Here is a 13,924-nt window from a genome sequence, read left to right as displayed (position 1 = left end):
ACCAAAACTCATCCATTTTCGTTTCCATCCTGCAAAAGGCTTTATTTTGCTAGATCCGTCCTTTCTCGTTGTGCAATATACATCTCATGGTTCCACACAATACATCTCACCCGAAAAGTCCCTCTCCTTCTCGTCGTTTCAAGCACATTATATTAAATTTTATGAAAAACCCCTTTTCTCTCCCCCCTTCCCCCATTTAAATAAATACTGTCCTTCTTACGCATTCCGCCCCCCCCAAAACAGTCCAGAATCCCTAATAGGAAATGTAGACCTTTATTTATTTTTTTCCCCACCCCAATTTTCTTTAAAAAAATAGAAGTTACAATTTTACACAAAACATTCAATGCAAACAGAAGCGGTTCGTTAGGCTAAAACAAAAACGGGGGGAAATCGCAAAGGTAGGTCTTTTCCAGAACACTTAAATCTCCGTGCATGTATATCTCTCTCTTTGTGTGTGTGCAGTATTAGTGTTTTAACAGATAAAATGCTTTCAACGCCTTCTCTCATTCGCCCGGAAACATAAAACATCAAAGCCTGCGACGTTATATAGATTCTTCTTTTTGCACCGACATTCACAAGAATAAATATATTAAGCAACTTTTTTCCCCAAACACAGTGTGAGGGTTCTAGAGGTGAAAAATACACATCTAAGCTTCCTTTTTGGAAAGAAAGAAAAAAATACATATATATTTGTGTGTGTGTGTGTGTGTTTATATCGAGTCGTTTATTAGCAAACCATTTGGGTGGGCTGGGAGGAAAAAAAGAAACTGCCTGTTTGGTTTTGTTCTTCATGACCCTTAAAAATATCTTCCTTACCCCACCGGTCGAGCCCCCACTCTGTTTCAAGTCTATCATGAGGACCAGAAACTTATGTCGGTTTTGTTTCCCCAGACGCGCATCTTATTGCTCAGAACTGGACTCTGGTTTTGGGGATTCTTGGAAATTCAAATGTGAACGTGGGGAAAACCGCTATCGGTCCCTTTTATCGGGAGTCACCCCAACACGGCGGTGCCTCTCATTTTGAACAACGCAACAGGCCGATATACTAACCACGTGTCGTCTTTTATTTATAAACCTCCGGGAGCTTTTGAGCTTATGGGGAAAAGTGCATTTTTCAGGACGTTCAATATTAGCACTGCCCTTTCTGTATCGCCAGTCAACAGAAAAAAAATTCAGATTTATTATTATTCTTACATATTTCCTCTCTTTGGGGATAGTCGAACACAACTCGAGGGTTGGGAGGTCTCCTTCCTCGATCCGCTTTCTCGCGAGTAAAGTGCATGTTGCAAAAGCGTCGGGGAAGGGTTGGATCCGTCACACGACGTCTTTAAAGTGCTTTTCCACACCCATAGTGGATGAAATGAAGACAAACCTCCGGGCTCCTTTGCCGCAACCCCGTTCCAAAAATGGGGTTCGCCGATTCCGTGGGGTGGTAGGATCCCGGAGAATAAACCCCTTTCCTCTTTCCCCTGCAGCCGACATATTTCGGCGGTGTTCAGGAACCACATCGACCCGCATCCCCTCTTGCCTGGACATCACAGCGGAAAAACCCCCAAACTCTTTTATATAAAAACACCAAACTTCAACCTCCCAGGTCCTCTCTAACTGGGTGGAAAATACATCTCTAGGGTTGCTGTAGCTCAAGAAGTAAAAAAGCAATTCTGGACATGTCGTGCTTCCATGGAGAAATTCACCCCAAACTTCCTGGTTCTAAACTTGGACGTTTTGCCGGTTTTTCTGAAGATCAACCCAGGATGCTACTTCCGCAATTTAAAATCCCGGACATGTCCTGGAAATCCGGACCTATGGCAACCAGAGCCCCAGAGCACGACTCCTGCTTCCTTTTGAAAGGCACGGCCCCAAAATGGTGGAAATGGTAATATAGTGGAACCTTGGTTCTCAAACGCCTTGGTGCTCAAACAACTTGGAACCCAGACGCTGCAAAGCCGGAAGGAAGCGTTCCAGTTTGCAAACTTTTTTCGAAAGCCGAACGTGCTCCGTTTAGAGTGCCACGCTTCCGTTTTGAGTGTTACGCTGAGTTTTGTCATGTTTTTGCTATTTATTTTGTGTTTTTCTTTTTGTGGCTTTTTGTTTTTGTGGCACTGTGGAACCCAGCTCAGCTACTGATTGATTGATTGATTGATTGACTGCAGTACATTGTTCATCACTTTCATTTTATGGATCAATGGTCTCGTTAGATAGTAAAATTCCTGTTCAATTGCTGTTTTAGGAGTTGTTTTTAAAAGCCTGGGACAGATTAATCCGTTTTGCATTCCTTTCTATGGGAAAGCAGTGCGCCTTGGATTTGGAACGCTTTGGTTTTGGAACGGACTTCCGGAACGGATTAAGTTTGAGAACCAAGGTACCACTGTAGTGACATTCCGAAACACGCTTAGGAAGAAGGCAGGGGGCTAAATCTGGCTGTGTCCCGCTGCCTTCTACTCAAGAGCAGAGCCACAGTCCCGATTCTGCCCTGCGCTTCCATGGCTACGGGCCTATCGGGAGCAGGGAAAACACAGAATGCAACCCACTGTATAATCTCATTTTCCAGATTATCCCCCTGCACCCGAGAACAGAACAGTGGGATTGAGGCTGAGTTCGAAAAGGACCACGAGGGTTATCGAATCGAAACCCCCCACGATGCGGGGATTTCGTGTTTCGAATCCACAACCCTGAGATCAAGAGTCTCGGTGCCATCTTTGCGGCTGGCAGCGGCGAGACCTTCCTGCCATGCGCCCCTGAGAGGTCCCTTTCTCTCTAATAATAATAATAATAATAAAATAATAATAATAATACCCCACCCATCTGGGCTGGGTTTCCCCAGCCTCTCGATCCTCTTAGCAGCACTAAGTCTCCGAAAGCGAAGCGTCGGAGATTCCTGTTCCGTCTACTGGCTGTCGACCAGAATAAGAGAGAGATCGGCCGGTCCCTGTTTCGCGCCCCCTCGTTTCCGCCAGAGGGTCCAGCCCTCCCGGTTTGTGTTTTTAGCTGCCCCATGGCGCTTATATGGGGGGGAAACCCCCAAAGCAAAACAAAAAGCTACCCACAATACGCTGCGGTGTCGCCCAACAGATTTCCCCCTCGACTCGAAGAAGTCCTCATCGGTCCCCTTTTCCGTCCGTGCCATGCTGTTGAAACGTGGGGAGAACGGGGACCTAATAATAATAATAATAATATAATAATAATAGAGGTACTACACAAACGGTTACGGAACCCGCGGGTTCTGCGGCACGTGTGAAGGCGTGCTTCCGCGGGGACGTTGCAAATCAAAGCGGGAGAGGTTGATGCACGACGCAGCTTCTAGGTTCACATTCATTTCGCAAAAATAACGAGAAAAAGGGCTGCTTCCTTTTCTGAGCATCCGTCAAGGTGCGATTACATTCAAGAGCGACCGCGGGTGGAAAGGGGACCGCGGCTCCGGAAAGGTCTTGCGGCCGGCCGCTGGGTTTTAAAAACACATTTTCCGGGCGAGGGGTGAGCGCGTGTCCTTTTTTAAAAATTAAAAAAAGGAGATGTTGTGATCCGTAATGCCCCACCTCCGCGTCTCTCGGCTCCGCCGTCCTCCAAAGTTTTTAAAGTTTTCTCCCTGCGGATTTTGGGCATCTTAGCTGTCTCGGCCATCGCTGTAATGGAGCTCAGAGTTGAAGACTTCTTTGTAGAGGGGAGGAAAGTTCGTGGCGATCTCCGGGTGGACGAGGCGGAAAAACTCCAGCTTGTCTAAGTGCAAATTGCAGATGGTCTTCATCAACGGGAGTTTGGAGATAATCTGTGATGGGGCGGGGGGAAGGAAGTGATCATAGAATCGATTTTTTAAATTTTATTTTATTTCCAAAACCGAAAAAAACCTACAAACGTCACATTCAACATCCATATTCGTTTTCTAACTTAAACCTGCTAAATAATGAACTAAATTGAAATTCACCTAACTACTCTGAACTTCTCTTTGCTGTATACAAATACAACACAGAAAATGTTATATTAAAGCGTTTATATTATAAATAATATTTCAAATTCCCCTAAACCCCCCGTTCCCCATGCATGATCTTATTTCATTTTATTTTTACTTCTTCCGCCTTGTTGTGTTGTTATAATTTAACCATTGTTCAGCTGATTCTTTTATTATTTCCTTGCTTAGTCCTGAATGTTTTACACGTAATCTATTAATATTCCAGTTCCGGAACCATATTTATGAATATATGAATATAAGAATCGAATTTTTGGCTTTTCAGAACGTGGCAACCCTAATAATTATAATAATAGTAATAATAATATACTGCCCTTCATCAAAAGATTTCAAAGTTAGCTTGCAAGATAAAGCCTTAACTTTTGCTCATGAATTCGAATCGAAAAGATATAAGGATGTTAACGGACTACGTTAAGTTTATAAGAATTAAGATTTGGAAAGCCGTTATAAGGATATGCATGGAAATTCAACCAAGGGGAAGCAAGGAAGTCACTTAATAATGTTAATAAGTGTAATTTTAATAAGGTTATGGTTTATGTTTTTTGTTTGTGTGTTTTGTTTGTGCATAATTTTGTGAAACTTAATTTAAAAAAATGGAAAATAACTTTTGCTAATGTTGGAATATTGGGGCAGTTTTCCAGTTTCTCCCCGCAGAAGAACCTCGAAACTGCCCCCTTCTCAGACCAATGTCGAAGGTACCCCTCTCCCCTCCCCAAATTTACCTTTGAGAGCCTGTCTTCGTTGCTGTTCTTCTTCTGGATTTCGTGCTGCAAAGCCAAGTAGATTTTATCCTGCAGCTTCTGTACCTTCTTGGACTCTGAGAGCCAGGGGCGATCTGGGGGACAAAACATCAGATTGTTTGGGTCGCTGCAAACTTGACCCAGAAAACCACGCTTTAAAGGAAGAACTTCCAAGAGCAGTTCGCTCGTGGGATGGAGGGTTTTAAGCGGAGGTTGGATGGTCATCATAGCAGTTTCCGGTGAGTCACTCACCTGGAGAGAGAAGGACGGCAGCCGTGAAGAGCGCGATCTCCTCATCGGAGAGCTGGAGCCGGCAAAGATTTCTCCCCAGCTCAAAGATGGCGTTGATGAGGTCGTCGCAACCTGCGGCGAGAGAAAAAGCAGAGGGGTTTGGTCACCGGGAAAATCAGGAGTCGCCGTCTACATGTCTCGATGGGCTTGTCTAAACGGAGGCAGATTTATGGACTGTGCAAAATTGGATAAATTAACAGGAAGGGTTCGAAACCTGCGGGATCAGAGATTTTTAGAGGACCAGAGTAAATATATGAACTATTTGGAAAGTAATTGTGATGAGCCGATGAGGTCTGCAATAAGTTTTGTAAGGTGGAGTATTTGAAATATTACAAGACTGTGAAAAGAAGGATTTGTGATGGGCCATTAAATGCAACTCAGAAATTTAAAAATGCAGAATAAAGAAGGGAAAATCACCAGAGGTGTTGACGGAAGTCTAACATATTGTATAAGATGAGAAGGTATGTTGTACGACTGTTGGAACTGACATGTTAAAAAATCAATAAAAATGTATATATATAAAAAATAAACGGAGGCAGATTTTTTCCCCTGTCCCTGTTTCTTACCTAGAGACTTGAACATCTGCACCCCGGCGTATTTCCCCGCAAACAGCACTGTGTTGTTCAGCGGGTTGAAGGCCCGTATCATTCGGATGAGGAGGACCTCGAGGCAGCCTGATGCAAAGAGGAAACGGCAGCGGAGGAAGAGGCGAGGAGGAGGGAGGAGGAAAGGTTGGCGGGCGGAAAGGAATCCAGACCACGAATCACGGGAATTGAACCCCCATGGGAAGGAAGAGGAGGAAGAAATCAAAACCAGGCGGATTTTGTTTGAGAATAAAGAAGTGGGTGGAAGGAAAGAAGGAAGGAATAAAAAGAAGTTTAGACTCTAGGAACGTTCGTTTATCTAATTGATTTACAGGCTATAAAAAAGAACTCCCCAAGCGGTCCACATTAAAACTCTAAAGATCATATCATGAACAAAATTAATTCCTGCTGATTCATTTTGTCTTTGCTTATAACTCAACTATTCTTCCAGGTGTTTCTCAAGATAAATAGTTATTTATATACACATCCCCTCCAACGTTTCTCCCCTGAAAATAGGGACGTCCTATTCCACCCCATACAACGTTTCTCCCCTGAAAATAGGGTCGTCCTATTCCATCCCCTCCAACATTTCTCAAAGCTATCTATGTTTTGCAATAAGCGGGCGTGTTCTTGAGACTCGCCAGTCCGGCCGCCGCCCGTCACCTGCTTTGAGGAGGATGATCTGGTCGTTTTGACAAAGATCCATGAAGCCGTCGACGCGTTTGGCGAATTCCACGACGTATTGGATGGCGTTGGAGATTTGGACCGTGCACTCGTGCCACATGGCTTCACAGCTCTGCACGGGATATGGAAGAGAAGGGCAGGGGAAGAAGAGGGTCAAACTTTGCTTCCTGAGGCCCCAACAAGTCTCTTTGGCGCCTCCAACGCATAAGATTTACAATGGAGCCTCCTTGTGCAAGAGCAGTCTACCTCTGCTGGGGACAAACGACGGAGAGGACGGTTTTCTCCACCCTCTCCTGCCACCTGGGTGCGTTGGTGGTGCCAAATCGACACAAAAGCTACGCTTTATTACACAATTATTATCAACTATCTGATGTTTAGAAGGCAGCCCTGTTTAGAAAAGTTTTTATTGACTGATGTTTTCATGTATTTTTAATCTTTTTTTCGAAGCCGCCCAGAGTGGCTGGGGAAACCCAGCCAGATGGGCAGGGTATACATAATAATAATAATAATAATAATAATAATAATAATAATAATGTATTTTTATTAAAGATTTTCTTGATTTACAGAAGTATTATTATTATTATCATTATTTATTTTAGGGTGTCAGATGGCAAGGAGCCTCTGAACGTGGAAAGAGATTCAATCTCTCCTGATGATTTTAATCGGTTTTAGTACTTTAACTTTAGCGGCTGCGTGTGTTTTTTGATTCATTTTACTGTTTTGTAAACCACTTTGAAGGATCTTCCTCTCTCTCTCTTTTGCAATCGAGCAGTGTATATGTTTTATGAAATAATATAGCGAAATAGGTTTTCTGCCCTCCCTGCCCCCAAAGCGTTCGGAAAAAGGAAAAGGAAAAGGAAAACAGGCATTGCCGCTCTAGTTTGACAATAATACGCCAAACGGACGCAGATCAAGATTTCTAATTTAGTTATGCTTTCTCTTGGCTATTATTGGATGGCAATTGAAAGTTTATTATCATAAAAAATGCCATGGTTTGTGGTCTAATGCTGAAAGGAACTTCTGGCGACGGAGGGAGGGCATGGTTGCGGCGCTTAGTCGCCTCTGAGCACCCTCGCCTTCGCCAGAGGCGAGTGGCCGGCCCGTACCTTGTTCTGCATGTTCCGGATGTCTTCCTGAGAGTAGAGGATCCAGGCCAATCTTTTCAGCTCCTCGCTGGTGTACTGAGAAGTTTCCAGGTGGGATTTGACCACGTTCTGAGCCAGCCGTTCTGCGGAGGAAATGCACACACAACAACCGTCAAGATTTCTCCCCCTACGACTCTGCCAAACCGACCTTCCGAGTCATGTGCAAAACATCACAACTTTCCACGAAGCAAGGTCATTTTCTCTTTCAAACCGGGTGGCTGTAGAGTTGGTGGTTTGGCTAAGCCAAGAAGGCTGATCGCTGAAGAATGGATGCTTTTGAATTCTGGTGCTGGAGGAGACTCTTGAGAGTCCCATGGACTGCAAGAAGATCCAACCTCTCCATTCTGAAGGAAATCAGCCCTGAGTGCTCCCTGGAAGGACAGATCCTGAAGCTGAGGCTCCAAGACTTTGGCCACCTCAGGAGAAGAGAAGACTCCCTGGAAAAGACCCTGATGTTGGGAAAGATGGAGGGCACAAGGAGAAGGGGATGATGGAGGACGGGATGGTGGAACAGTGTTCTCGAAGCTACAAACATGAGTCTGACCAAACTGCAGGAGACAGTGGAAGACAGGAGGGAGGGCCTGGCGTGTTCTGGTCCAGGGGGTCACGAAGAGGTAGACACGACTAAACGACTAAACAACAACACCGCTAAGCCATATGGGACACGGGTGGCGCTGTGGGTTAAACCACAGAGCCTAGGACTTGCTGATCACAAGGTCAGCGGTTTGAATCCCCACGTTGGGGTGAGCTCCCGTTGCTCGGTCCCTGCTCCTGCCAACCTAGCAGTTCCAAAGCACGACAAAGTGCAAGTAGAAAAATAGGTACCGCTCCGGTGCAAAGGGAAACGGCATTTCTGTGCGCTGCTCTGGTTCGCCAGAAGCGGCTTAGTCCTACTGGCCACATGACCCGGAAGCTGTACGCTGGCTCCCTCAGCCAGTAAAGCGAGATGAGCGCCACAACCCCAGAGTCGGCCACAACTGGACCTAATGGTCAGGGGTCCCTTTACCTTTACCGCTAAGCCATATATAAGAAGAAGCATGTCAAATGGTCAAAGCAAATCTCGGAGCGCAAAGGTAACCTGTGTGTTGGGAATGGGGCGAATCTGCTTAAAAGTCCATCCTATGTACTAACCGATCTCTATCCTGGAGACGTCCGAGGCCAAATGTCCGCCCTCGATTGAGCCGTGCGGGAAAAGTCCGGGCTCCAACATTAGCTCGTAGATGGACTCCTGCTTGATGAGCTTGGCGTCGCTGACGTCGATGCTGGACTGATCCGGAGACGGCTGGGCGGAGGTCAACAGGTCAAGGTTGTAGTAGCCGCCGCTGCCCTCCGGGGTCAGTGGGAAGTCGAAGAGGAAGCCGTCCGAAAGCATGGAGATGTCGTCCAGGTCGGACAGTCCGCTGCTGACGCTCGTGGTGTAGACCCTGGACATCGTCTCCGTCTCGTCCTTGGAGCCACCGCCCTGCTCCTGGTTCTGCTGGTGTTTCTGGACCTCAGCGTAGAGGGAGTCCCGCTGCTTCTTGGACATGCGGCCAAACTTGACCGCTGCGAGACCAATGGGTGGGGGGAAGAGAGAGAGGAGGAGAAGGAGAAGAAGAAAGAGAAAAAGGTGAAGGAGAAGTAGTAGTAGAGGTCAGAAGTAGAGGTCAGAAGAAGGGCAGGTCAGAAGAAGAAGAAGAAGTAGTGGAGGTCAGAAGGAGGAGGAGGACAGGTCAGAAGAAGAAGAAGAGGAAGAAGACGAAGAAGAAGGAGAAGAAGAAGAAGAAGAAGAAGAAAGAGAAGGAGAAGAAGGTGAAGGTGAAGGTGAAGAAGAAGAAGAAGAAGAAGAAGAAGGGGAAGAAGAGGAGGAGGAAGAAGAAGTAGTAGAGGAAGAAAGGGAAGAAGGGGAAGAAGAGGAAGAGGAAGAAGCAGAAGAACAAGAAGTCAGAAGAGGAGGTCAGAAGAAGAAGAAGGAGAAGAAGGAGAGGTCATAAGAAGGAGGAGGAGGAGGAGGAGAAGGAGAAGAAGGAGAGGTCAGCGAGCTCTCTACGTCCTTTGACATTTTCAATTTTTCTTTATTTCCCCCCTTTCTTTCCCTTTTCTTTCCCTCCCCCCCCCCCCCGTTTCTTGGGTTGGCGACTCACCATCGCGAGACATGCCCAGCGCCAAACATTTCTGCAGCCGGCAATGTTGGCACCGGTTCCGGTTTGTCCGGTCAATGAGACAGTTCCTCTGCCGCGAGCAGGAATAGGTGGCATTATTCTGTTGGCTTCTGCGGAAAAACCCCTTTGGGAGAGAAATCGAGGGTGGGCATGAGGAAAACTGGCCGATACGGAGGAAGCTGCAGGGATTAGGGGAGGTGAGGAGCAGAACATCCAAATTCTCGACGCAGGTTCTTCAACCCAATCAGGTACAACGCCTGAGAGACGTACAGTGGTACCTTGGGTTACATACGCTTCAGGTTACAGACTCCGCTAACCCAGAAATAGTGCTTCAGGTTAAGAACTTTGCTTCAGGATGAGAACAGAAATCGTGCTCCGGCAGCAGCAGGAGGCCCCATTAGCTAAAGTGGTGCTTCAGGTTAAGAACAGTTTCAGGTTAAGTACAGACCTCCGGAACGAATTAAGTACTTAACCCGAGGTACCACTGTATTAGTAAAAAGCATGCATAGATTGAAAATAAAGGAATGCACAACATCTCGGGGAAAATAACTTGCATGTACAGTGGCGCTTTGGTTCTCAAACGCCTTGGTTCCCAAACGCCAAAAACCCGGAAGTGGGTCTTCTGGTTTTTGAACGTTTTCTGGAAGCCGAACGTCCAATGCAGCTGTAGGCTATTGTTTCCGGGGCACCTGCGCCAATCAGAAGTTGCGCCTTGGTTTCTGAACATTTCAGAAGTCCAACGGACTTCCAGAACGGATTATGTTTGGTGCTTTTGTTTTCGCTCTTTATTTGGCGCTTTTGTTTTTGAGGCTTTTTCGGTTCATTTGTTTTTGTGACTGTGCGGAACCCAGTTCAGCTACTGATGGATTGATTGATTATTGATTGATGGTGTGACGGTGGAAATGGAATAAAACCCACCATCCAGACAATGACTATCATCATTGCAGGTAAGGAAAAAATAATAATTTTTATCATCTACAGTACTGCCTTATTTATTTTATAGTACATTACACTGATTATCGCTTTTATTTTAAGGATCAATGGTCTGGTTAGAGAGTAAAGTTCATGTTCAATGGCTGTTTTAGGGGTTGTTTTTAAACGTCTGGAACAGATTAATCCGTTTTGCATTGCTTTCTATGGGAAAGCGTGCATTGGTTTTGGAACGCTTTGGTTTTGGAATGGACTTCCGGAACGGATTAAGTTTGGGAACCAAGGTACCATTGTATTAGTAAAAAGCATGCATAGATTGAAAATAACAGAATCCACAACGTCTCGGGGAAAACAACTTGCATGTACAGCTGCAGTCGAAATTATTCGACTCCCCATTGCAAATCGGGTGATTATCCAAATTAACAGGCTTCCTGCTGTTTGCAAAGAGCCAATCCAAGTTGCGTTTTCAGCCGGATTTGGGAGAATTGCTTGAAGGTTCTGTTGCATCGAACAATTTCCGTGGCTTTTGTTCGATTTGCTCCTTGCAACCAGCTGAAAAGTCTGTACATTTGGATAGTTGACCTGATGGGTGTTGAATAATTTCAACGGCGACAGCATGTGTATGTCAGGAGCAACATGTACTCAGGCGATGGCAAACTTTTGTGAGGTCTTAAAAAAAAATTTTATTGCACGCTTCTTTTCCTCTTCCCTCCTCCCAGCTTTTTCCTTTTGTGCCATGCCTTTTGCATCACAAATTTAATTTAAATATCGTGAAAGCCTGCTCTGGGTTGTTGCCGGTTTTTTGTTGTTAAGAGCAGAGAGAAAAATGTTGCTGTAAATAAGCAAACACTTTGAGGGGTGCAAATTTCGTGTGGGGGACGGGCCTGATTTGGCAGCTGCCATCTTCCTCCTCGAAATCCCTCTTTCTCTCTCTCGCACGCAAAACTCACTTTGCACCCTTCGCAGGTGATCACGCCGTAGTGGATTCCCGACGACTTGTCGCCGCATATTTTACAAGGAATGACCTCGATTTGCGCTGGGGAAAGAAGAAAGAGACAGAGAAAAACCACGTTAATTTTCCACCTTGGAAACAACATCAACAACAAATGCATCTTTGAAAAGGTAAGCGCAGGTGAACGCAACTTTTATTTAGAAAAGGCCCTTTGCAAAGGAGAGGTCTCTGCTCCGACCTGCTTGCATTCGCACGTTTCGACGGGAATCACCAGGGAGCACTTTCGTATTTTGAGTTACGCCGTTTCACAGAACCATAAAGTTGTCAGTTTGGAAAGGGTCCTGAAGGCGTTTCAAAAAGTGAAAACCCAGTCACAAAAGTTGTTGAGATTTTAAAAACCCCAAAAAAGTTTTTAAGCTAAGATAGCTAAGATAGATAGATGATAGATAGATAATGGATAGATAGATAGATAGACAGATAGATAGATGGATAGATGGATAGATGGATAGATGGATAAATAATAGATAGATATAGATAGATGATAGAGAGAAGATAGATAGATGAATAGATAGATAGATAGATGAATAGATAGATAGATAGATAGATAATGGATAGATAGACTGATAGATGGATAGATAGATAGATGGATGGATGGATAGATGGATAAATAATAGATAGATAGATATAGATAGATGATAGAGAGATGATAGATGCATGGATGGATAGCTAAGATAGATAGATGATAGATGATAGATAGATAGAGATAGATAGATAGATGATAGATAGATAGATAGATAGATAGATAGATAGATAGATAGATGATAGATAGATAGATAGATGACAGATAGATAGAATCAGCACTTTTTTCCTGGGGATACGCAGGGGTATGCATACCCCTAAACATTTTGTGAATCTTTGTACTTTTGTCCATTTACTCTATTTATTTTTCCTGATTTGAACCATAAACTGGTGGTTTTCTTGAGTCAAAACGAAAGCGGCCCTAAACATTTTTAAAGGGAAAAAACACTGATAATAATAATTAAAAGGCACAACTACAATGGCCTGCTTTGTGGGGGGGGCGGGGAGCTGGACATTACATGCAGCGGTTTTGGGGTGGGGTTTTTTTTAGCAGGAACTCGGGGAAACTTGAGTTCCCTAACTTTTAAAAAACCAAATTATTACTTTTCCTCTGGGAGGGCTGTAATACACATAATACTTGGAGCCCCAAACCCACCTATATCTGCCACCCAAAAACCTGTGGCCATTTCTAACCAAATCTCCTTGATTTTATTAATCGCATCTTACATTTAGCTACGGCTCGGGGTGACGCTAGGACAGGGCCCTAGAACAATTTCGTGCGGAGCTCCCCTACCTATTTCCCTACCCCGGAAAAAATAAATAAAAAGCATTGATCGCCTGGAATTTTGGAAAGCAAGAGGGAGAATCGCGGCAAATATTCGGATCAGACAGCAAGAAGAAGAAGAAGAAGAAGAAGAAGAAGAAGATAATAATAATAATAATAATAATAATAATAATAATAATAATTTATTTATAACCCCGTCCATCTGGCTGGCTTTCCCCAGCTGCTCTGGGCGGCTGCCAACAAAATATTAAAATACAGTAATTGATCAAATATTATACAATGCAATAATTCAACAGAAAACGCAGCCATGCCACTTCCTTCCCAGTAGAGGGCAGTGGGGGACTTTAAACAGATTACACAGATTTCCATCTGCCAACGAGTAAACCATCCCATAATTGCGCTGGCCGTGTTGGCTGGGCGGATGTGATTGAAATCTAATCGATTCAAATCGCTAGTCAGGAAGACTCGATTCAAATCATTCTTTTTTTTTACAGAAAGACAATCTCAGCTAAAGCATCGTTGACAGAGGACCATGCAGCCTTTCTCCACCTGTGGGTCCCCAGATGTTGTCGGACTACAACTCCCATCACCCCTAGCTAGCAAGGCCAGAGTTCAGGGATGATGGGAGTTGTAGTCCGACAACATCTGGGGACCCACAGGTGGAGAACCACTGAGCTAAGAGGATAGAGGGGAAGCTCTTCCATAGAGTCTGCATTAGGCGCTCCAGATGTTTCGAGACTACGATTCCCATCATCCCTGACCACTGGTCCTGCTAGCAAGGGATCATGGGAGTTGTAGGCCAAAAACATCTGGTTGAGGAAGCCTGGTGTAAGCTGAGCTTAAGGCAGCCTTTCTCAACCTGTGGGTCCCCAGATGTTGTCAAACTACATCTCCCATCACCCCTAGCAAGCAAGGCCAGAGCTCAGCGATGATGGGAGTTGTAGTCCAACAACATCTGGGGAAGCGCTGCACTTGAAAACCTCCAAGGATCAGCCACCTGATACTTGGTTAGAATCTCCTCCCTTGTCACTCGAAGAGGCGGGTTCGAGTCCTGCCCTACGGAGCAGGAGAAAACAATGGGTCTCCTCTCAGTCTCCTCTTTTCCCAGGCTGAACATCCCCAGCTCCTTC

General features: G+C 45.0%; 1 protein-coding gene across 2 annotated transcripts in view; it reads right to left on the bottom strand.

The window, feature by feature from the left end:
- Window positions 1–15: 15 nt before the first annotated feature.
- The window catches only part of LOC310753413 (nuclear receptor ROR-beta-like), a 29,953-nt gene continuing 16,044 nt past the window's right edge, over window positions 16–13,924 (bottom strand). The window contains exons 2-10 of one of the 2 annotated variants that reach the window (XM_083594704.1): window positions 11,430–11,515; window positions 9,532–9,673; window positions 8,540–8,953; window positions 7,370–7,491; window positions 6,243–6,375; window positions 5,562–5,669; window positions 4,957–5,067; window positions 4,687–4,799; window positions 16–3,766 (exon numbers count right to left, since the gene is read on the bottom strand). In XM_083594704.1, the coding sequence (XP_083450830.1) occupies window positions 3,605–3,766; window positions 4,687–4,799; window positions 4,957–5,067; window positions 5,562–5,669; window positions 6,243–6,375; window positions 7,370–7,491; window positions 8,540–8,953; window positions 9,532–9,673; window positions 11,430–11,515 (1,391 nt within the window). In that variant the 3' untranslated portion in view covers window positions 16–3,604. The remainder of the gene's footprint in view (window positions 3,767–4,686; window positions 4,800–4,956; window positions 5,068–5,561; window positions 5,670–6,242; window positions 6,376–7,369; window positions 7,492–8,539; window positions 8,954–9,531; window positions 9,674–11,429; window positions 11,516–13,924) is intronic. The other variant, XM_083594705.1, reaches the window with a different exon arrangement.

The sequence above is a fragment of the Podarcis filfolensis genome, assembly GCF_964270895.1.
Source record: "Podarcis filfolensis genome assembly, chromosome: 18".
Taxonomy (NCBI): Eukaryota; Metazoa; Chordata; class Lepidosauria; order Squamata; family Lacertidae; genus Podarcis; species Podarcis filfolensis.
This window is presented reverse-complemented; position numbering and strand designations above follow the sequence as displayed.